Genomic DNA, 22,857 nt, shown 5'->3' on the forward strand with positions numbered 1-22,857 from the left:
ATGTTTAAATAAGTAAATTCCCTATTTGCATGTTATGTGTAGAAATAGATGGCAATAAGCTGGTGTTGTATACAGACGTATAATACAATGATGTATTAAAACAATACAATATATAATATGTTCATGTTGTAGATCCTGTTTGCATCCTTTCTGTGCTACCCTTTATCTATTAGATTAAGACTAGAGAGAGTGCTGCTCATTCCATTTAGAAGTTAAATAGCGAGTTAGCTAGCTTAATTTCCCTTGCCTCATAAGAATTCATTTGTAGGGTTCCAACATTTATTTAAAGGGGTCACAGTAGCTATAAGATTTGTGTACACATAGTACAAGAAAATGATATCTTAATTCAGAAACAAATGTTATGTTTCAACCTCATTATCTTTGATCAGTATCAGTCTCGTGGGTCTCCAAACACTTGGTCACTCACATGAAGTGCTTGGCTTTTTCTTTATGAAATCCTTTGAGATTTGCCTTGTATACATAAGGTTGGGGTATTCCAATATTCTGGTTGATAAAGAATAACACAATAAATGAAGTCTTTGCCCTTTTTTGTGTTGTAGGTGTTACCCCTGGCCCATGTTAGCAATGACAAGAAGCGGATCACACTAATTAATCCTCAGGCAGTGAATCTTGATGCCTATAAAGAGAAACTGGAACAAGCAATTAAATCCTATGAAAGGCAAGTCTGCTCTTCAGATTTTCTCCATGCTGACAGACTAATTCCATTTTTTCATATGATGAATTGGGTTCATTTTACATCTCTGACTGCCTTACCTATGCTTTGCTCACTAATCCATCTCCTCAAAGATGTATTTTAACATTCTGTACAACTGAGCATTTTCAAACAACCACCATTGTCTAAAAATGTATCCTGCCAGAGAAATGTTTTCTTCTTTTCAAAAGTGAGGCATTAAAAGTAAATGAGCAGTCAGGGACACCATAAATATTACACTGCACACATAATACATTATTCTTTTTAAGTAACAAAACTTCATTTTAATCTCAGCTATATTCTCAAAATGTTAAATGTAAAACAAAATGCTTTCTGAAATAGAAACAACATACAAATATAGCCAAGGTAATAAACAACAGGTGCCTAACATTAAGCTCCTAGATCCATATTTAGGTGCCTAAATAATTGTCCTGAGTTTTGCTATTGACTGCTTGGCACTTTTGAAAATCAGACCACTTATTTAGGCTGACTATGGGTTTAGGAGCATAACTTTAGGCATTTGTGTTATAAGATATTGGCCCTTATTTTATGGGGTTTTTTCCCCCCAGAAGAGTTGTGTTATGCTTATTGTTTTCAGGATCAGATAGGAAGTAAACATTGAAAGGATATTATAAATCTTAACTATTTCTTTCTTGGCTTTTAAGTTTGTGGTTTTTGAAAATTATGTGATGATTAGTAATCTTAGCAGGGTTTTATGGACAAAAATCTTTAATAAACTATATGTCTAGTCAAATTTTATTCTAATAAAATGTACAGATTTAATGACTAATACATTTATAACAGCTGAGTCTTCCTTTCTTGACTAATTGCTGTGTTGGCTTCCCAAGTTTTAGGACTTGTCTACGCTACAGAGTTTTGCCAACAATAGGCAGCTTTTGTCGACAAAATAGTAGATGCTTGTACACTACGATGTGACTCTTGGCAGCAAAAATGCCCTGCTTTGGCAACACAATAAAACCACCCTGACAAGAGGCATAAGGCTTTTTGAGCAAAAGTTTTGTCGATAAAGTGCCAGTGTTGACACCACGCTAGATTTTATTGCTTTAATGGCCTCCAGGAGGTGTCCCACAATGTCCATCCTGACTGCTGTGGTAAGCAGTTTGAACTCCGCTGACCTGCAGCCAGGTAAACAACCATCTGCCCCTCCCCCTTTAAAGCCCCAGGAATTTTTGCAATTCCATTTCCTGTTCGTTCGGCGTGGAGAGGTCTCATTGCATCTTATCAGGTGACCATGGCAGCAAACGTTCTCCCACTTGGACCACTGCGGAGCTGTTGGATCTGCTCAGTATTTGGGGAGAGGAGGCTGTGCAGTCCCAGCTGTACTTCAGCTGTAGGAATTTTGATATCTATGGGTAGATTTCTGAGGCTTGTGTGAAAAGGTCTATGATCGGGACATGGTGCAATGCAGAGAGAAGATAAAGGAGCTGAGGCAGGTGTACCATAAGGCGAGGGAGGCAAAATGTCACTCTGGTGCTGCACCCAAGACCTGCCGGTTCTATAAGGAGCTGGATGCTATCCTTGGCGGCGACCCTACCTCCACTGCCAAGAGCCCCATGAATACTTCGGCGGGCCTGGAGGCAGCAGAAAGAAGACCTAACCCAGAGGATGAAGTTATTGATGAAGAGGTGGAGTTAGACGATGATGAGGAGCTCCCGGCAGGGTCGCCTGGTGGGGCAGGCAGCCAGGAACTGTTTACCACTCCAGAGGTTTCTAGCCAGTCTAAGCAGTTGCTCTCCAGTGAGCAAGAAGCAGGAGAGGAGACGCCTGGTAAGTGGATGTCGTTTGTGTAATGCAGAGGTGGGTTCAGGGTATAGAAATGCATAAGGCTTGCTGTGTTTCTGTGTGCTAGACATTTCCCTTGTAATATAGTGGAACAGGGTGTTGATGCACGCGGAGATCTCATGGGAATCCTCCAGAGAGATCTCTAGGAGTTACTCGGCAATCCTCTGCTAAAGGTTTCTTGGCAGAGCAGTTTTGTTCCTTCCCCCATTGTAGGAAACTTTCCTGCTCCATTCAGCAATCACTTGTGCAGGTACCAAAGTGGCACATGGGCGAGCAGCATAGGGACCAGGGTAGAATCCACAAGTGTGTAGTAGATGTGCCCTCGCTTCCCTGTTTACCCTGGTACCTCCTTTCCCACCATGCATATTGTGTGTGTGTGCATGCATGTGTGCTGTTTTTTCTGAAATAATCTTTATTTGTGTCCTACAAATTGAGATAGCAGGCACTATCAAGCCACACATAGGTAGTTTAATCATTTGCTTACTGGAATTTAAGGCCCAAATTTCACAATTGCTTCCTCTGAAAACTAGATGTAATGTAACGTTGCAGTATCAATCACAGAGATGTACATTACTGGTTTTCATTTTCAAAGTGTTGCCTCAAAGCCTCCCTGATTTGACTGGCCCCCCTACCCGGGCCCCTCTGATAACCCTGGTATCTGGCTGCTCAAAATCAGCAGTGAGGTGGTCTGCCTCAGCACGACACCCCTGAGCAAACCTTTCACCGTTAGCTACACAAATATTATGCAACGTACAACACGGGGCAATGATCATTGGTATAATACCCTCACTGACGTCTAACCTGCCATAAAGGCCTTGCCAGCGCGCCTTTAGTCTGCCAAAGGCACATTCCACGGTCATCCGGCACCTACTCAGCCTGTTGTTGCACCGCTTCTTACTGCTATCCAGGTCTCCTGAGTGAGGTTTCATGAGCCGTGGTTGTAAGGAGTGTGCTGGGTCTCCCAGGATCACTATGGGCATTTAAACATCCCCCATTGTAATCTTCTGGTCTGGAAAGGAAGTCCCCGCTTGCAGCTTTCTGTACAGGCCGGTGTTCCTGACGATGTGTGTGTCATGCACTTTCCTGGACCACTCTGCACTGATGTCAGTGAAACACCAATAGTCATCCACAAGCACCTGCAACACCATGGAGGAGTATCCCTTCCTATTGATGTACTCCGTCGCAAGGTGGTCTGGTGCCAAAATCGGAATGTGTGTGCCATCTATCGCCCCTCCAGTTAGGGAAACCCATTTCTGCAAAGCCATCCACTATTTCACACGCATTTCCCAGAGTCATGGTCCTTCGTAGCAGGATGCAATTAATTGCCCTGCACACTTGCATTAACACAGCCCCAGTGGTCGATTTTCCAACTCGAGTCTGATTCGCGACCCATCAATAGCAGTCTGGAGTTGCAAGCTTCCACACTGCGATTGACACATGCTTCTCTACCGATAGGGCAGCTCTTATTCTGGTATCCTTGCGCCGCAGTGCTGGGGCGAGCGCCGCACACAGTTCCAGGAAGGTGGCTTTCTGCATCTGCAAGTTCCGTAGCCACTGCTCATCATCCCAGACCTGCATGACAATACAATCCCACCATTCAGTGCTTCTTTCCCAAGACCAAAAACAACAGTCCACCTTGTGCAGCTGTTCTGTGAATGTCAAAATAAATTTAAAGTTCCTCCTATCCATATCACACAGCACGTCAGGCAACTGGGAGTCTTGTTCAGTTAGGAACTTCGTGGTTAACAACACTGCCCTCCACGGTGTGTTAATGACAGTTATCAGAGCATAGGAGAGCAGTCCAGGATCAATCCCTTCACTCGAAGATGCTGGGATGCACAGCAAACAAGGGCCGTTGAAAAATGCCACAAAAGATGAAGTGAGCTGTAGCTCACGAAAGCTTGTGCTCAAATAAATTGGTTAGTCTCTAAGGTGCCTTTTCTTTTTGCGAATACAGACCTACACGGCTGCTACTCTGAAAGAAAGCTGGAAGCCCATGGAATGCTGGGATGGAAAACAATGCATCATGGGACACTGAGCTTCTCCTGGCAGCACAGCTACCGCCTCTCAGGGAGGTGGACTTATTAAGCTGACGGGAGAGCTCTCTTTCGTTGGTTTAAAGTGTCTTCACCAGACGCGCTACAGTGGCGCAGCTGCATCAGTGCAGCTGCATCGATGTAAATTTGTAGGGTAGACCTGCCCTGTCTTTCATGGTCTTAAAATAAAAACTGATTTGGAAACTGTTTAACTTGTATAATATTTATGGAAATCAATTAAGATATATTTGTTTTTATTTTGCACTCACTAGATTGAATGTTAATAGGTCTAGGGGGCCTGATCCAATGTTCATTGAAGTCAATGGGAATTTTGTCCTTGTTTTTTAATGATGGAAAAACTATTTCCATCTTGTTCAGTACTGTGGAATGTTGTTGGAAAATAACCCTGGTTGATTTTAGTGGAGTTCTAAGGGGGAGAAAAATGTCTTCTGATAAAATATTGTGTGTTTTACTGAAGAGCTAGAACACAGGACTGACTTTTAAAGTTCTATGCCTGGTCCCTATGAAACTTATTGACATACGTGATCTTTACTGATGCTAGTCCCATTGACTGAAGTGAGTCAGGATTACTAGCATCAATAAGGGCTTGTAGGGCTGGGTCCAATGTTTTTACAAATATGTGTAAAAAATAAAACCGCTTGAAGGCATTAGTTGTTATGAGCATTAATTCTAATGAAAATTTCAAAATGAACGTTTTAGCTGTTTTTCCTTTAGAAGCGAGTGAAAAATTATTCAAAAACCAAACATATTGTTTCTTCTGAGTTCATGAGACAAACTAACATGGCTACCACTCTGAAACCTTTGAACAAAACATTATGGTTGTTCTTTCAAAAGTTTACGGCTGAACATTGATTTAATATAGCTTTGAAACTTTACTATGCAGAAGAAAAATACTGCTTTCCTTTTTTTTTTTTTTTTTTTTTAGTACTTTATGTTTAACACAGTATGGTACTCTATTTACTTTTTTTGGGGGGGGGGGGGGGTGTCTCTGCTGCCTGATTGCATACTTCCAGTTCCAAATGAGATGTGTGGTTGGTCAGTTCATAACTCTGGTGTTCGTAACTCTGAGGTTCTACTGAATATGCCTTTCCATGGTGAACTCCATGGTGCAAAATTCCATAAGCAATTTTGTAGATCCTTTATGATGTGCTGGAGAGGTTTTAGTTGGGGGTTGTAGGTGATGGCTAGTAGCGTTCTGTTACTTTCTTTGTTGGGCCTGTCCTGTAGTAGGGGACAAGAGCTGAGGAAGTGTTGTTCTAAGTCAGCCATAAAAATGTTGGCATACTGTGGGGCCACGTGGGTACCCCTAGCACCCCTACTCTTCTTGAGCTACATTGATGACCTCTTCATTGTCTGGACCCAGGGGAAGGAGGCCCTTGAGGAATTCCACCAAGATTTCAACAATTTCCGCCCCCACCATCAACCTCAGCCTGGACCAGTCCACACAAGAGATCCATTTCCTGGACACTACAGTGCAAATAAGTGATGGTCACATAAACACCACTCTATACTGGAAGCCTACTGACCGCTATACTTACCAACATGCCTCCAGCTTTCATCCAGACCACACCACACGATCCATTGTCTACAGCCAAGCTCTAAGATACAACCACATTTGCTCCAATTCCTCAGTCAGAGACAAACACCTACAGGATCTCTAGCAAGCATTCTTAAAACTACAATACCCACATGTTGAAGTGAAGAAACAGATTGACAGAGCCAGAAGGGTACCCAGAAGTCACCTACTACAGGACAGGCCCAACAAAGAAAGTAGCAGAATGCCACTAGCTGTCACCTACAGCCCCCAACTAAAACCTCTCCAACGCATCATCAAGGATCTACAACCTATCTTGAAGGGTGACCCCTCACTCTCACAGACCTTGGGAGACAGGCCAGTCCTCAATTACAGACAGCCCCCCAACCTGAAGCAAATACTCACCAGCAACTACACACAACATAATAAAAACACTAACCCAGGAAGCAATCCTGCAACAAACCCTGGTGCCAACTCTGTCCGCATATCTATTCAAGGGACACCATCATAGGACCACATTAGCCACGCCATGAGGGGCTCGTTCACCTGCACATCTACCAATGTGATATATGCCATCATGTGCCAGCAATGCCCCTCTGCCATGTACATTGGCCAAACCGGACAGTCTCTACGTAAAAGAACAAATGGATACAAATCAGATGTTAAGAACTGTAACATTCAAAAACCAGTAGGAGAGCACTTAAATCTCCCTGGACACTCAATAACAGACTTAAAAGTGGCAATTCTTCAACAAAAAAACTTCAAAAATAGACTTCAATGAGAAACTGCAGAACTGGAATTAATTTGAAAACTGGACACCATCAAATTAGGCCTGAATAAAGACTAGGGGTGACTGGGTCACTACAAAAAGTAATTTTCCCTCTGCTGATACTCACACCTTCTTGTCAACTGTTGGAAATGGCCGACGTCCACCTTGATTGCATTAGTCTCGTTAGCACTGAAAAAGAAATTTTCCCTCTCTTGATATTCACCCCTTCTTGTCAACTGTTGAGAATAGGTCACTTCCACCTTAATTGAATTGGTTTCATTAGCACTGACCCCTCACTTGGTAAGGCAACTCCCATCTTTTCATGTGCTGTATATATATATACTGCTTACTGTATTTTTCATTGCATGCATCTGATGAAGTGGGTTTTAGCCTATGAAAGCTTATGCCCAAATAAATTTGTTAGTCTCTAAGGTGCTGTAGCCAGACAGCCAAGCCCCCCCCCCCTCAGACCAGCATGGCTGGGAACACAGGGGAGCCAAAACAACAGGGCACTTAACATAAATTCCAGCACAGCCTTTGAAGCTGTGAGAAGCACAGGTGTGCTGCTACAATGTGCCTCTGGGAACATATACAACGATTAGGCTCACAGCAGACAGAGAAGCTGTGACAGACCTGGCTCTTAGCCCCTACTAAATAGCGTGATGCACACACCCCAGCATCCTAGGTGGGAAAATATTTACCCTAATAAAAGGAATGTCCAGTAGTCGAAACTTATTGTTTCTCTCCCTTGCAAGTGTAAACTACTCTTGCGAGAGCTGGCGTCGCCCAGACAGACCAGCCCCAATTTGGCATAAGAAAGGAGAAAGGGAATAAAGGAGTACAGAGGTATAAGCAAGGGACCTACAGCACCATGATTTTTGAGTGCTTTTCACTATCTATCTGCTGGTCAGATAAGTGACAGCCTCCCAAGGCTTCTGCAGCTAAGAGGGTCCCTAAGCCTTGTCCCTTATTCGTCTTTCCGCGGAATTGAGTGACCGATCCTGGCTTGGCACCGCTGGAATCGAGAGATGCAAGGAGGGTAAGAAGCACCCACACCTGATCTCCTATCTTTAGTGTACACATATTTTGAAATAGAGCTCTATACTTTGTTTTCTTTCTTTGAGATTGTGGCTTCAGTTTTGTAACTTGTTTGTGTGTGTAACATCTCTACATTTAAATAAGTAGGCACTAGCAATTTTGTAACCACATGATTAGAATCTAGTTTAATAAATTTTGGTAACCATTTGTGCATAAGCCTGACTTGTTTCTCTGGTTTACTGTAAAGCAGCCAACACAATTAAAGAACCTCAGCCGTTTTGGCTATAAAGCCTGGCCATGAGGTGAGAGTACTAAGAGCCTAGCGTTGAGTTGTGCCGCCTCCACGGGGCAAACTCTTGGGGCGCCTTTCAGTCAATCCTGACTGCCCGCTGCGAAGGAGCTCTGAGCTCTAGCAGTTAAAGTCACGGGTGTTTAGGACCTTGGGGCATCTGTCAGCCTAGCCCGGGCTGCCCGCCGCGAAGGGACAGTGCGTCCTAGCAGTTAAAGTCACGGATGGTATAAAACGGGCATAGCTGGCACCTCACCAAACATCCTTGGCCATCGGCTAACAGGTGCCACAGGGACTCCTCGTTGCTTTGTTCAAAGTTACTAGAGTTACAAAGATTTCAGAGTTATGAACAATCTCCATTCCCGAGGTGTTCGTAACTCAGAGGTTCTACTGTATGTACCAATTTTTAGTAAAAGCAGTTTTCTAAACTCCCAAATTCTCAAACTATAAGTCCTTGAAACTAAGATTATAAAATAGAAACACTGGTATAATTAAACTATAGCGTTGCAGTTGCAAGGCTGCAATGAAGATTTTAACAGTTTCAGCAAATGTCATTGAGAATGGGGGTGGGGTATGTGTGAAAGGTGAAATCATTCCTTGCCTAGATGCCAAGTTTCGACCTGTAGTGGATGTAAGTGACAAATTATAACTCCACATTTCCATCTGAAACACCAATTTAACCATGTCTTTTTTGCTATGAATACAGTATTACATTTCTGATAATTGAATCTGCAAGGTTTGCTAGGGTTCAGCTTACTGAATAGTCGCAAATTTGTTTTGATATCTATAAATTAGACAATATGTTAGTACATGCCAGTTTCAAGAATAGAAGAAACCATGACAATAACCTCACCATACATAGATTTACTATTAGCATAAAATTGAGAGGTAGGAAAGTGATGGCAATAATTTAATGTTCCCACAGAGAAATATACTTCAGCAAAGGAGAAAAAAGCTGGGATCTACAAAGCATGTGTGGTCTTGAATAGTTACAAACATTTGCAAATTAGCTAGTTATGAATGTGCAGCGTTTAGAAGTGTGAAATAGACAGCTGAGCATGCCAAGAATGCAGAATATGAATGTACTAGTAATTTACATTCTGAAGGAGCTGGTTCTTGTTTTCCTTGGCAGATGAAACTGAATCAGTCGGAAACCCATGTTCAGAATCTAATTTTGTATAGGCTGTTGGGGATTTTTTTAAGTGCAACAGTTAATTCACCAAGATTGGAAAAGGACACGTGTTTGGAAAGGTTTGAGTCGTCTCTGGAATGAACTGATGCCAGCTCAGACATTTGTAAACAATAATATAGCAGAGTTCACTTTTCTATATGATGGCACCTAGGACCCCCCAGAGATTTGCTTCTGCATTGTGAAATAAAAGAGAGAGTTATGTGATGCCTTACTTGTTGGGATGTTGACATTTAGGGATAAAATTGGCTAGTAGAAACTTGTAATCTATGTCTTTAAAAAAAAAAAAAGAAAGAAAGAAAGACAAATCATCTGCAACAAAGGAAAAAAACCTGTAGTGTTTTTAAAATGACAGCACTTGAGTGCTTTTGGGTAGGCAGTTCTGTTTTCACCACAGCAGCTTTCCTTAATGGGCAGAGTGGAATGAAGTAGAAATTTAAATGGTGTGATTGCCTTTGATTTTTAAGTGGGGAAAAAAAATCATTAACATTGCTTCTCAAGTGCCTTCATGCTGAAGCTGTTAACTTGTCGGGGGCAACTCTTGGCTGACATTAAATCAGCACTATTGCTTAGTTTAGATTACTGGGTGCTGGACAGAACTCTCCACTGAAATTCCTGCAGGAAACAGTAGTGATTGCCACTAATTTCTCAGTGACCCTGAAATAATCATGTTGCTACCAGATGGAAGATGCTGTTTTCTTATATCCTTTTGCAGATGATAAATTCATAGTGGAATGATAAGAACACTGTTTGTGCTTTCAGAATACAAATCATGGTAGATATCTTTTAGAACTGTGTGTTCTGGTTTATTTATTGATATTGTGATAATCAGACACACACTGACCGCATTCCCTCAGGAATTGTTTTCTTTTATTTAATAGGCGCCTAAATCTAATTGTGTGGAGAGCACTATCTCAAGAGGAAAGAGACAAGTAAGTTTTCACCTTCTTCCTGTCTCAATAATTTAATTTTTGAAACATTTATTAATGGAATGGGAGCTACAGTGCTCAGCACCTTTTGAGAATCAGGTCATAAATATTTTACACACTTTTTTGGCTGCTCTTGTCATGGCCAGTTTATTTTATTTTCAAGTATTTTCTGTCTACACCTTACTGGTAAATAATTTTATGTGTGACACAGGGTAACATGTAAGCCTCAGGTTTTGGTTTGCCACCCACTGAGTTACAAAGTGAGAGGATTCCTTTCCCCCCTTGCTGTTCACTTTTGTAAAAGAGAATAGGCACTTCCCCTTAACAGTGTTACTCTATGCTCAGTGTGAGTGGCATGGGTTTGGGAGGGCTGGGACATCATCTTCTTTGGCATCAGCATAAACCCTTCTCTACTTAGCCAGTGAGTAGCAGTCCAAGGATTGGTTTGTGAGGGAATAAGCTATACTAATTATGAGTACCTTTACACTGGTATGACTGCACCTACAATGGGGTTTGTAGCACTTCAATCAGATCGGGTTTTAAACTGATATAGTTAGAATGGTACAAAAATTGTATGTAGAACAGCACTAAGAGCAGTGAAGTTAGCACCTATTTACTTCACAGGGGCAGTGTGCTCCTTAATTACTTAACATCTGTAAAGTGAAAATGAAAAACATTACAACATATAATTGTAAATGGTTGTAATTTTTTTAAAGGTTTGAGCAGGAGGAGCCAGTCTCGTACATGGAACACAAAGAAGCTTTGCTACAGGCCTTAGAAAATCTGGGTTGGCCTGTTTCTTATGATGATGTGACACTTTTGGAAGATGAGATTCTGGCAGGGTTAACATACATTCAACAAGCCTCTGATCTTCAGGAAGCTGCCAAAAAGGAAATTCAGAGAACCTCTGTATCACACATCAACCACAGTAAAATGGTAGGTTGTACTAGCAGGGCAATCAAACATTTTCTTTCAAATATTCTTCAGTGTGTGCTCCTAGGATAATTTCACCTGTCACTTAGCTACGTGATAGGTTGGCACTAACCATAACTCTGTACAAACTGGGGAAGAACATGCAGACTGAGTTGCTAATCATGCTTCTGAAAAGAGATGAAGCTGTAGTGATCTCCTGCTATTTTGTAGAAAAGTTTGTTTCCCTATTGTAACTAGATCAGTAAGGGGTTGTGTCACCGCCTGCCCTGCAACTCCGGGATCTTAAATGCTATGCTGCTTTGGCTCACAGTCCAGACACCAACAGCCAACAGACAAGCATACAGGCTACACCCTGGCTTCCACTGCCCAATTACTTTTTGCAGAGTGACCCCAATCCCTCCCCAGTCCCGAATTTTCCCCAAACTGTCTGCCCTGTAGTGCCCAACCCTCTTGCTGAACATTCACAGAAGTTAAGTTCGCTGCTCCTTAAAGAGACAGTACCCAGCAGTTTACTAGCTTAACTTGGGTTAAGGTGATCACTCTATTTGAATCAAAGCACTAAATTGGTTTATAGTAAAAGTAAAAAAGTTTATTAACCAAAAAGGTTTAAGTGATACCAAGTATAAGAAATAAAGTTAGAAAGGATTACACGCTACAAACTTGAAAATACACTTTTAAGACTAAAACCTGATATAACAGACTAGTCTCTCTTGTTCAAAGAAGTGTTTCTCATCAAGTCTCTTTTCCAGCATGGCTGACCAGGCATTCTGGCCAGGACCTTTCACAGAGCTCAGAATGCTTGTTTCCGTTGTCTCTTCAGGTGAAGGATAACTTAAGGTTTTTCTTCCTCTCTCTTTATATTCCATTAAATCTTTGAAATGTATACTTTGAAGGATATCCCCAGATAAAGTTCCTTTGCCCTGCTGGGTGTAGATGGTAGGCTGGGTGTAGACTCCATGCTGGTTCCTTCCCCACTGGTGATTTTGACAAAGCAAATGATCTCTTCCTGCAACCTCCAATACAATAGACTAGTCTGTTGAATTTGTCCACACCTGGTTTGAGGTGTTGGCCTCTTTCCTTTGTCTAGAGCCGGCGTGGGCAAACTTTTTGGCCCGAGGGCCACATCGGGGTATGGAAATTGTATGGTGGCCCATGAATGCTCACGAAATTGGGGGTAGGGGTGCAGGAGGGGGTGCGGGCTCCGGCTGGGGGTGCGGGCTCTGGGGTGGGGCCAGAAATGGAGAGTTCAGGGTGTGTGAGGGGGCTCTGCGTTGGGATGCGGGGGCGGGGGTGAGGGCTCTGGGGTGGGGCTGGGGATGAGGAGTTTGGGGTGTAGGAGGCTGCTCTGGGCTGGGACCAAGGGGTTCAGAGGGCAGGAGGGGGATCAGGGCTGGGGTCATGGGGAGGGGCTCAGGGGTGCAGGCTCCAGGCGTGCTTACCGCAAATGGCTTCCAGGAGCCGTGTGGTGCGGTCCCCAACCCTGCTCCCTGGCTGCAGCTCTCCAGCGGGAGCTTGAGGGCCGGCTTAAAACAGCCTGTGGGACGGATCTGGCCTGAGGGCCATAGTTTGCCCACTCGTGGTCTAGAGAAAACCCATTTGTCAACTCCACCGACACGCTTGATCTAAACACATTTTAGTCACATATTTCCAGCACACCTGTAAAGTTCTTTGTGGGTTAAACATACATATATCACATGAAAATTTTAATGATCATTGAGTTATTAGTTTTCCAGTGATATATTACATGCTACCTTTTGGGTAAATATAATAACTGTGTGCCATCTGGCATTGGGGAGCTCTTAGAGTCATATCTATACATGCAAATATATGCAAACACACATACCTCATGTTTCTTTTAATTAACAAAAGGTAGATTTGTTTCCTCTGAAAAAGAATACTTAAATGTAATCATTTAGTGTGAAATTCATGTCCCTGCATCATACTAAGCCTGAGTAGTTAGATTTTGTGCAAGGAACTCCATAGGGGTTGGACTGGATAGACTCCACCACCAGCCCAATCTGTTGGCTATCTGCCACCGTTATTCCAATCTATGAGGCTGCAATAGTGGCCATTGCACCTCCACATTTCCATTCGGGGTGCTTTTGGGCTAACACGTCCATTCTGCACTACACAGTCCTTCTGGCTCAGGCCTGCACCTTGCACTGCGTCCACATTGTAAAATGAAAGGGATTGGACCTGAGTCTCAGAGTGATTTAGGCCCTGACCCATCTCCCTAGCAGGGCTGTAGGACCTGGTCCTGAGTGCTTGCTGACCTGAGTGAGACTGCTTTGTGAGTAAATGGAAGCAGGGCTTCGGCTTAAACCTGAGTCAGAGCCTAGGCTTAGTATTCAGTGTAAACATATCCTCTTTGTCCCCTGGCAGTTTCTCTGCCTGTGATCCTCCTAAACACAAGGCTAATAGAGAGCTTAAGTGGTTAAGTGGGCTTTGTGCAGGCCCTCCAGTCTTTGGTGAGTTTCATTATTGCATACTAATGAGATTCCTGTAGGACATTTCTATATCTGTATGTACATATAACATATTCTTTACATGTTTTTTCGGTAAGCTAAAACTTCCATTGCTTTGTAGATTGTTGCCATTGCAATAACTTTATGGTCACCACTTCTCTATTCCAGCTCTTTAGAGGGCAGTTTGTAGAAGGCAAGTTCTGGGCTTGCAACTATTCTGAAGAGTTGAGTGTGTGTGGGGGGCATGGTTTTGGTGTGGTATGCAGGTGAAATACTAGCTGGCAAACTTGGTATATCACTTCCTTATAAGTACCTGTGGGTGGCTGCAGCTCCAGTATAGAATACAAGTATCCAAACTTGTGCTGTAGGAAGAGTCCAACCTTAAGGTTCATGATTTTACTCTTTCACTATCCCAACCCATGCTGAGGCACAGCGCCAGCCCTCACAAAAGAGGCACAGTGTCAAGCCTTCAGCTCTCCAACAGTTTTACAGTGGTAGAGGGAAGTAGATTTGGACTCCAAATCAATACTCCCTCCCTGTACAAATTAATCAGTCCCAAATGCAGGTCACATACATACAAAAGTTTACCATAAATCAATGAACATTTATTTCCAAGAAACAGCAATTATGAGTAACTTGCCAACAGATTCCATTTTGGTTTGACAATATTATTAACAGATAATATTTGCCACTTAACAGTATCCCTAAAAAAGAATGCTGAAATTGAGATAACAAAAGTACAAAACTACCTATGGGTCAGAGTTAAGGACGTAGTGGCATGTTACATTTCTTTAGGCTTAACAAGAACAGTTTGTTTATTTGTTTGAGTGTAATATTTATGATATGCTTACATATTCTCTTTCTTGTTTTTGTTTTGTAAGTTATGTGATAGGTAAATACATTTTTGGCCTTAGTCTTAAATATTCGTTGTTGGGGGGTTTTGTTTGTTTCTTTGTTTTGTTTTTGGAATATGGAAATGTTTTTTTAGTATTTTCTTACAAAATGTCTTGAAGTAAATATGTGCATGTGTGTGTGTCTGTGTGTATGGTGGGTTTTCTTTTTGTTTTTTGTTTTGTTTTAATTTAGAATTTCTTTACAAATATAAATATTTTTTAATTTTTATAAAAATGCATAAACAGCTTTTTAAAATAATTGTCAAGGCTAAACTGATTATCATTCTGAGTACTTCTTGGAAAAGAATTTTCCTTCTCTAATTAAGATTTTTAAATGGATTACAATTTTAATTGATCTAATGCTTTAGATTCAAAATAACTTGTGTGATGAAATATTTATTGATCCAAGACAGCTACTTAATTTAGCAACAATTACATAGTATGAAATCTAAGGATAAACTTAAGGATGTGGCTGAACATCGAGAGACACTAGTGATCACAATTTTTAGAATGGCTACAGAAAACATTTTCCTAAGTTTCTCTCATTTTCATAGTAACTACAGTGCAAGGGCTTGGTGCTGCAAGGTGCTTAGTCCCAGATTGGAAATTAGGAACCTAAATACCTTTGAAGATCTGGTCCTTAGTGTTTTCACTTCCCTTTGGATTCAGTGCTCAACACCTCACAGTATCAGTATAAATCAGTATAATTCTACCGCTGCATAGTTTGGTTTCTAACATAACCAATATGTGGTTCACATTAGTATTCTGTTAATAAAGAAGCAGCACTATTTCCTGTGCTGGAGAGCTGATAGTTTTCAGATATGCAAATCCGGACAGTTGGGTTGTACAGTTTCACCCAGCAGCACATCAAGAATCTCATCTAGAATCTTAGGAACAGGTATTGCCCAATCTCTCTCTGTCTCTAGCAGATAAAACAGTTCAGCTTTTCACCTCCAAAAGTTTTCTGAATGCAGTTATGAGGGAGATTTTCAAAGATATGAAGGTAGTTAAGCACCTATTTCCTATTGAAAGTCCATGGGAGTTGGACACCTAACTGCAATTTGTGGCTTCAAAAATCAAATTGCTTTTAGCAAGTGGAGGATGACAAGGGAGAAGAAGTTTGTATTTGTTGGGTTTGTCGTGGCTCCCACTTCCAAAGAAAATGGTGATTTTTTTTTTTACTTTATTTTCCTGTCCAAAGATATAAGGAATAGCTGATGAGGCAAATTCTGCCCTTGGATGTGCACATGTGGTTCTCTTTGATTTCAGTGGGAGCCATGTTGGTGTATCCACAGGTACAGTATGACTTCTTTAAATACTGCTTTTTAAATAAAAAACTCAGAGATTGACTTTAGCCTCACTGGTTGTGATGTTTCTGCTCTCTTTGACAATCACAATGCCTGTTGAAAGTGGCAGGTGAAAGATATTGAGATGAATGACAATCTTGATTGCCTGACAGAGAATGCTCAGTGTGTCAAATGCTGTTTGAAACTTGACAGCTCAAAGATTCGATGTGTTGCCAGTGCTGTGAGCAACCCATTCAGAAAGAAACATAAAGTGCACTGAAATATCTCTAAATGACTCAGTCCTCTGCAAAGGTTCATGCTTACCTCAGATTTCCACTTCAAAAGGATCCTTGTGCAGTGCATTCGAACACAATTAAAGGTATAACAACAAGGTGCACGACATGTCAGCCTCAGAATAGAATTTTGCTCTCTCCCAGTAGGAACATAAATATACTTACTACCATTAGTGCCAGCATGAATACAAAAAAGTCCTCAAAGAGCAATAACTTGTCCTTAATGAGAGGTTGTAATCGGGATTCTCAAGCCGCATCTTCTTACAGTGTGCTTCTGTGTTCGTAGCTTTTGACAGTCCAAGAGCATTTACTTACTTACCTTTTCAGTGTATTGAAATTCATTTATCAAAAACTCTTCATGTTTTTCTTAAAACCACACACATAAAAACATAACTAAATTTGATAGAATTTTGATTAAAAGAAAATGCCCCAAGCCGAAGAAGAAAGACAGATCAATCTACCTTCTTGGGCAAGAGCCTGAAGGTGAAATTCACTCATGTGCAGAGGGCCCACAAAAGGCCCTGTACACCACTTAAACTCTTAACACAGGACTTCAGTGGAGCTTAAGTAATGAATAGGACATTGGATGTGCCTTATGCATTGGGGTACATTTTATCCTAAATTAATAGATAGACCTTGTAATGTGCCTGCATGGAGCTGTTGCTGGCATGCAGGATGGCATGGGTACCTCTAGCCCTTCCCCAGGACCTAGTAGAGATGTTAGAAACCCTGGTTCTGGCCTCCGGGCGTGTGTTGAGTCTGGTGCCAATGAGAGAGTTGCCGGTGCTGACTCTTTCCACTTTGGTGGCATACCAGGCAGCGACAGACCTCCTTTGCCTTTCGGTCCCAATCTCTCCCTTGGCCCAGGACTTTGCCCAGGCTGCGTCAACTATAGCCCCTTTGACTGATTGAGCCATGGAACTCTCGGGTCTGTTGGCACTGCACCCCATTGTTTTCTTCCACAGATTGTGGAAGTGGGATTGGTACTGGGATCAGTACAGGGGACTTTGGTACCAGGAACCTCCTCGGCACGACTGCAGTTGGCACCACAAATGCTTCTTGTGGCAGCTTTCACCGCCCTTGACATTGGTACCATCAGACACTCTGGTACCGCTGGTCACTTCAGGACTGATACCTTTTCCAACACCAGCATACTTTGCACCAATGGTACTGCTTCCATCAGCAATGTCGTTTCCGACCTCATTCTGGGCAACGGACAAGTCAGACTGCCTGCTTGCTGCCTCTGGTCTCGCTCTGCCCTTGTCTCCAGGATCCAAAGGCTTCTCTGCATCTGAGTCAGTGTCATCCTCCTGCTCTCCATCGCCTGACCAGCGTCAAGGGCCATTGATGGACCATTATGGGTACCAGGATTGGTGCACATCTCATGATTGCAACAGAGGTCCCTGGCCTGGTGCCTCCTGGCTGCCAATGCCTAATCTGTATCGTGGAGGTCTCACTCAAAGGCAAGATCACCAGCCAAGTCTGTGATAGTGACGGTCCATTTGCTGCAGGCCCAGGCACCGGTGGTCCTTCTCCCTGCAGAGCCTCCAGAGTCATCCTGCCTGGGTCTGTCAGCCATGGAACAGGATCTGGCTTCGAATCAGTTAAGGGCCTTGTCTTCATCCCCGAACAATGCTGTGCTTGACTGGCTTATCCTCCCCTTTCTTACTGGAGGATTTTAAGGCGTATCTAGACTTTTTGTGGCATGTAGCTGCTTCCCTTGGAACCAAAGCAGAGTTCTTGCAAGAGAACACCCACAAATTTATGGATATTTTAGAGCCATCTACTGCCCCTGGGAGAGTCACCCTCCCTATAAAATATGCACGCCTTGAACTGGCTAAAGCCCTCAGGAGCATGGCAGCTTCAGTACTGCCTGTAGCTAAGAACTTGGAAAAGTGCTCTTTCATTCCCATGTAGGGATTTGCGGGGTTTTACTTCCATCCATCCCCAAATTCCCTAGTCATAACTGTGGTGAGCAACTGAGTCAGGCAGGGCAGGTTTAAGTCCACCCCCAAGGATAGGGACTTCAAATGATTGGACCCCAGGGATGGGAAGGTTTATATCTCCTCTTCCTTACAGATGTGAATTGCTAACTAGCAAATCTTGATGTCCATGTATAACTTTAACTGGACAGCTGTGTCAAGGTTTGCAGACCAGCTGACCAAGGCCTCGCGGGAGGAATTTTGAGTGTTTGTTATTGAGGGCTGCTTGGTGGCTACAGTGTCCTTAAAGTCCACACTCAATGTCACAGACACGGTGATGGCTTCTGTGGTCACTACTAGAAGGGGTTCCTGGCTGCAGAATACAGGTATTGCTTCTGATGTCCAGCAAGCCATTGAGGATTTGCCCTTCAACGGCCACACACTGTTCTCCGACAAAACTGATGAGACACTGCACCCCTTCAAGGACCCAAGGGCTACCCTTGGAGGTGTACATGCTGCCAGTGGAGAGGCGCCACTCTGCTGTCTAACAGCATCAGCAGTACCCACAGCACATATTTGGCCAGCCTTTCCCTCCTCTGATGCAACGAGACTACCCCAGAAAGAGGGACAGGTCCCACAGGAGAAAGCAGTTGGGCTCAGGGTTCGGCCAGCCTACGTTCCCTCCTGCAACGCCTTCCAAGCGCCTGTTTGACTCCTTGGTCCAGAGCACTGTTCCAGGCATTGCGCCTCACTTGTCATCCCCCACTTTGGGGACAGGCTGGCCTGCTTTCACAATGCTTGAGGCTCAATCACTACCGACAACTGGGTCCTAAGCACCATCAGATCAGGTTATGCCATCCAGTTCCTCTCCAGGCCTCCTTCTTACCGTCCCTCCCTGTCCCTCTTCAGGGACCCCTCTCACGAGACACTGCTTCTTGAACAGGTCTGCTCTTTTCTGGCTTTGGGAATAGTGGAGAAGGTTCTGCAGGAACATTAGGGTCACAGTTTCTAATCCTGGTACTTCCTGGTACCCAGATCCAAGGGAGGGATAAGACCCATCCTCAACCTTTGCGACCTCAACAAATATATCGGGTACATGAGGTTCCAAATGGTCACTCTATACACTGTCCTCACCACGTTGTCTCAGAATAATTGGTTTGCTGCTGTGGACCTACAGGAAGCCTACTTTCATGTGGCGATTTTACTGAGCCACAGAAAGTTACTGTCATGGCTGAATGCCAGTGTCAGTACACGGTGCTTTCATTCAGCCTCTCTTCTGCCTCTGGGGTTTTTACCAAATGCATGTTTCGGAAATTTACTAAGGTTGAAAGTACTGAAGTGTGGTAAACGTTGATTTTTTTTAAGCACACCTATACTGTTGGTGTATGTTGACACATCAAGGGGAAATTGATAAAGATACCTGACTTTTGTACATAGCTAGGCAATTGTTAACCAATGAGACTAATTCAGTTTCCATAGCAGACTCAGGTTTAAAATCAGACTGAGGGGGATAAAGGAAATCTGATGACTTTAGGTGAAGTCAGAATAGACTCTCACTATAACCTTCCTGGTAACCTTCCTTCTACAAGGAAGGATATAGACTGGTTGACAATTGATGAAACTCTTGCTGTCAAGAGATAGTTTCTTGATTATGGGTCGAATGGTCTCTCTCATTTAAAGGATGCAAGAACTATATACTTTGAGACATTGTGATGCAGGGGTAGAACCAAATGAACATTGAAGTGTAAGACTTTAAAACGTGTTTACGGAGTAAGACATCTACAAGTTTCAGAATCGCATAAGCTTTAGTTCAGTCTTGTTTAGTTCTGCTTTTCTTGTATTTACTTTGATTCCCCCCCTCTATTTTCTGTATTTAAATAAGCCTTCTTTTGTTTATGCAAATTGGAATTGTGGACTGCTGCGTGTTCTCAGAGGAAGGAAATCCATTTCTGCTCTCAGAAGAGGCAGATGGGAGTCTGAGGTACCAGACTGAGTGCTCTAGCAAGGGCACTGGCACTAATCGGTGGTGGTGGAAGAGGGGTATGCCAGAGAGATTTGGAGAAGCCACTAGCTATGAGTATAGAAACAGCCTAAAGACCAGGGGTAGTGTTGCATGCCAGGGATGTTGACACAATATGATTCACTTTAAATGGTTGTAGGCTGGAATGAATCTAAAGCTGTTGTGTATTCTATTTTTTTTTTATGTTCAGCAGTACATTCAATTAGCAGTATCTTTGCATACACCCCTGAAAACAGGGTCTGGTTTGTTGACAGTGGAGACTAAGGATAAAATTTGAAGTTAAAAATGCTCTAGTGCAGTAATGCACAAACTTTTCCAGTCATGCCCCCCTTTATCATTCACGGAACTTGTCCCTCCCTTACTTTTGTGCTGCTTCAGGTGGTGGCGCTGCTTTCAGAGCTGGGCAGCTGGAGAGCGGTAGCTACTGGCTGGGATGTTCATGTTGTTTGCGGGGCAAGAGGACTATTTTTTTTAATCCTGCTCCCATCCCGCCCCGCAATACCCATTCTATTTTTATCCTGCCTCTGCTATTATGGCAGCGGGTCCTGTGGGACCCAGGTTTTTTGCACTCCTTGAGTACCTCTTGTGCGTCCCCCAGTTTGTGCACCACTGCTCTAGTGCAATAGTCTTGAGAGGCATCATGCTATGTTGTCAACATTTTTTTGTTTATACCTCAAGTTCCTCAAAGCTTTATTTGTGCTCATAAACTCGCAGAGCTTTGCTAAGACAACTTGCAGCATTATGAGCCAGATTGTCCACTCATGTAAAATTACACAATTTTATTGACCTCAGTGAAGCTATGCTGATTTACACCATCTTAAAATCTGGCCCTATGATTTTAACCTTAATGGTAAGCTGTCAGTAAGACAAAGAAATATCTCATGAGAATATAGAAAGTTACAGCTTTCTGAAATGTCATTGAACGTACAAATACAGTGTACATACCAGCTTTAGATTCACTGCAGTGTAACAGACATCTTCACTGAATCATAACATACCTCCTGTATGTAGAACTCTAGAGATACAGGAGCTCTGTGAATGGGCATAGGATGATTGCCACTTGGGAGCAGAAACTGAATGCTTGTGCAGCTGTAAGAAAAATTCTCACTGGGAGTCTGCTGAGAATCACTTCACTGGTCTCTATGACCTTCTAAAATAAGCAGCATATATATGCTTTTAGTATCTTGATCAATCATAATCAGCATATGCTGGCATGTTTTTGGGAAGATTTGGATTGACAGCCAGTATAAACTATTTGCCAAGCCACACTGGGTAGTTCTACACAGAGGTAAGAGAGTCCAAGCCCCACCAGCCTGAGTAATCTGACCCAAGCCAGTTGCAGGTTTTTTATCCCTATGAAGATGAACCCATTATGACATTGTTCTTTTATAATGTGGATAATTTGTAATGGCTGTATTGTTCATGTTCTTAAATTTGCATGGATTAATTAAGCATTCTCTTAGAGTAAGCAAAGAGCTTTTGACTCTGACTACCCACACAAACCCCTCTTCCTAGTGCGTACCTCCAAGGGGGGACAGGGCTGGGTCTGTGCCTTCCTCCTCCCACAGGTCCCCTGTAGTGACAGCTCCCATTCCCTGCCTTCTTTCCTTCTTGACTCCAGGCCTGACTCTCCTGCTCCATATTCCCTCTCCACTCCTAGCTCACTGGATCCCTGATTTCCCCATCTCCCCAACTTGCCCAGCCTTCTACCTGCCCCCATCTCTTCCTTGCCACCAATCCCCTTTGCTGTCTCTCTCTCTAGCGTATTGTTGGGGCCTGCTGCTGGGCTCAGCACTTCACATGCAGATGCCAGGCTCCAATGCCCCAATCTGGAGAAACCCCTTCATTCCCAGTGGGAAGTGAGAGGAGCTGCCCAGTGCACTGGCCAGCTGCTTGGTGGAGATCCGCTCAAGCCTGCCACATCCCATTGCAACCAGCCCTCCTCCAGCAGTGGGCTGGGGAGAGAGATGGGAAAGGGGGTTGAGGATCGGGGAGCTGGCGGTGAAAGAGGGGTCAGGGATTGAGGGAGCCAGGGAGAGGGGGTCGTGGATCTAGTGAGTTGGGAGTAGAGTGGGGTGGGTATGTATGTTGAGGACTGGGGGACCTACAACACAGACAAAAGGTAGAGAATGAGCGCTGTCACCCCTGGGGACTTGGGGCATGAGAGTTGCAAAGATCCAGACCTGCCACTTTTAGGAGCTCTGCACTGGGGAGAGAGGTCTGTGGGGTGGGGTCAGAGTGGAAGTGGGGACAAATGGGGGCAAGGGCAGGCTCCCACAAGCCCCCCGGCGCAGATTAACAGTTAGTTGGCTTTGTTCTAATCCCAGTGCAAAGAGGACTACACAAAGTGAACTAACGAATTAATATTGCGTGGCAGGAGGGTCCACAAGGTTGCTGAAATTACCAGTCTTCTACCATGACTGTGCTGTGAATTATACCTAATCTTACTATGACAAAATCACATTCCCTGCTGACAGCTTAGTCTATGAGAATGGTGCGTCTGAAACAGGCAAAGCCCATTAGGTGAAATTCACAGTGCAGGGGGTTCTTATAAGGCTCTATTGGTATATCCACACAGAAATAAAAGCCCTGCAGCCTGGCCATGTCTGGCCCAGGTCAGATGACTCAGATTTGCAGAGCTTAGGCTGCAGGACTAGAAATTGCTGTGTAGACATTTGAGATCAGGCTGGAGCCCGAGGTCTGGGACCCTCCACCCTCGCAGGAT

General features: G+C 43.4%; 1 protein-coding gene across 1 annotated transcript in view; it reads left to right on the top strand.

The window, feature by feature from the left end:
• VWA3B (von Willebrand factor A domain containing 3B) overlaps nt 1–22,857 on the top strand; it is a 108,854-nt gene that overhangs the window by 61,847 nt on the left and 24,150 nt on the right. The window contains exons 21-23 of the mRNA XM_074965365.1: nt 561–679; nt 10,273–10,323; nt 11,037–11,256. Coding sequence (XP_074821466.1) covers nt 561–679; nt 10,273–10,323; nt 11,037–11,256 — 390 coding nt within the window. The remainder of the gene's footprint in view (nt 1–560; nt 680–10,272; nt 10,324–11,036; nt 11,257–22,857) is intronic.

Source organism: Natator depressus, chromosome 1 (assembly GCF_965152275.1).
Source record: "Natator depressus isolate rNatDep1 chromosome 1, rNatDep2.hap1, whole genome shotgun sequence".
NCBI lineage: Eukaryota > Metazoa > Chordata > Testudines > Cheloniidae > Natator > Natator depressus.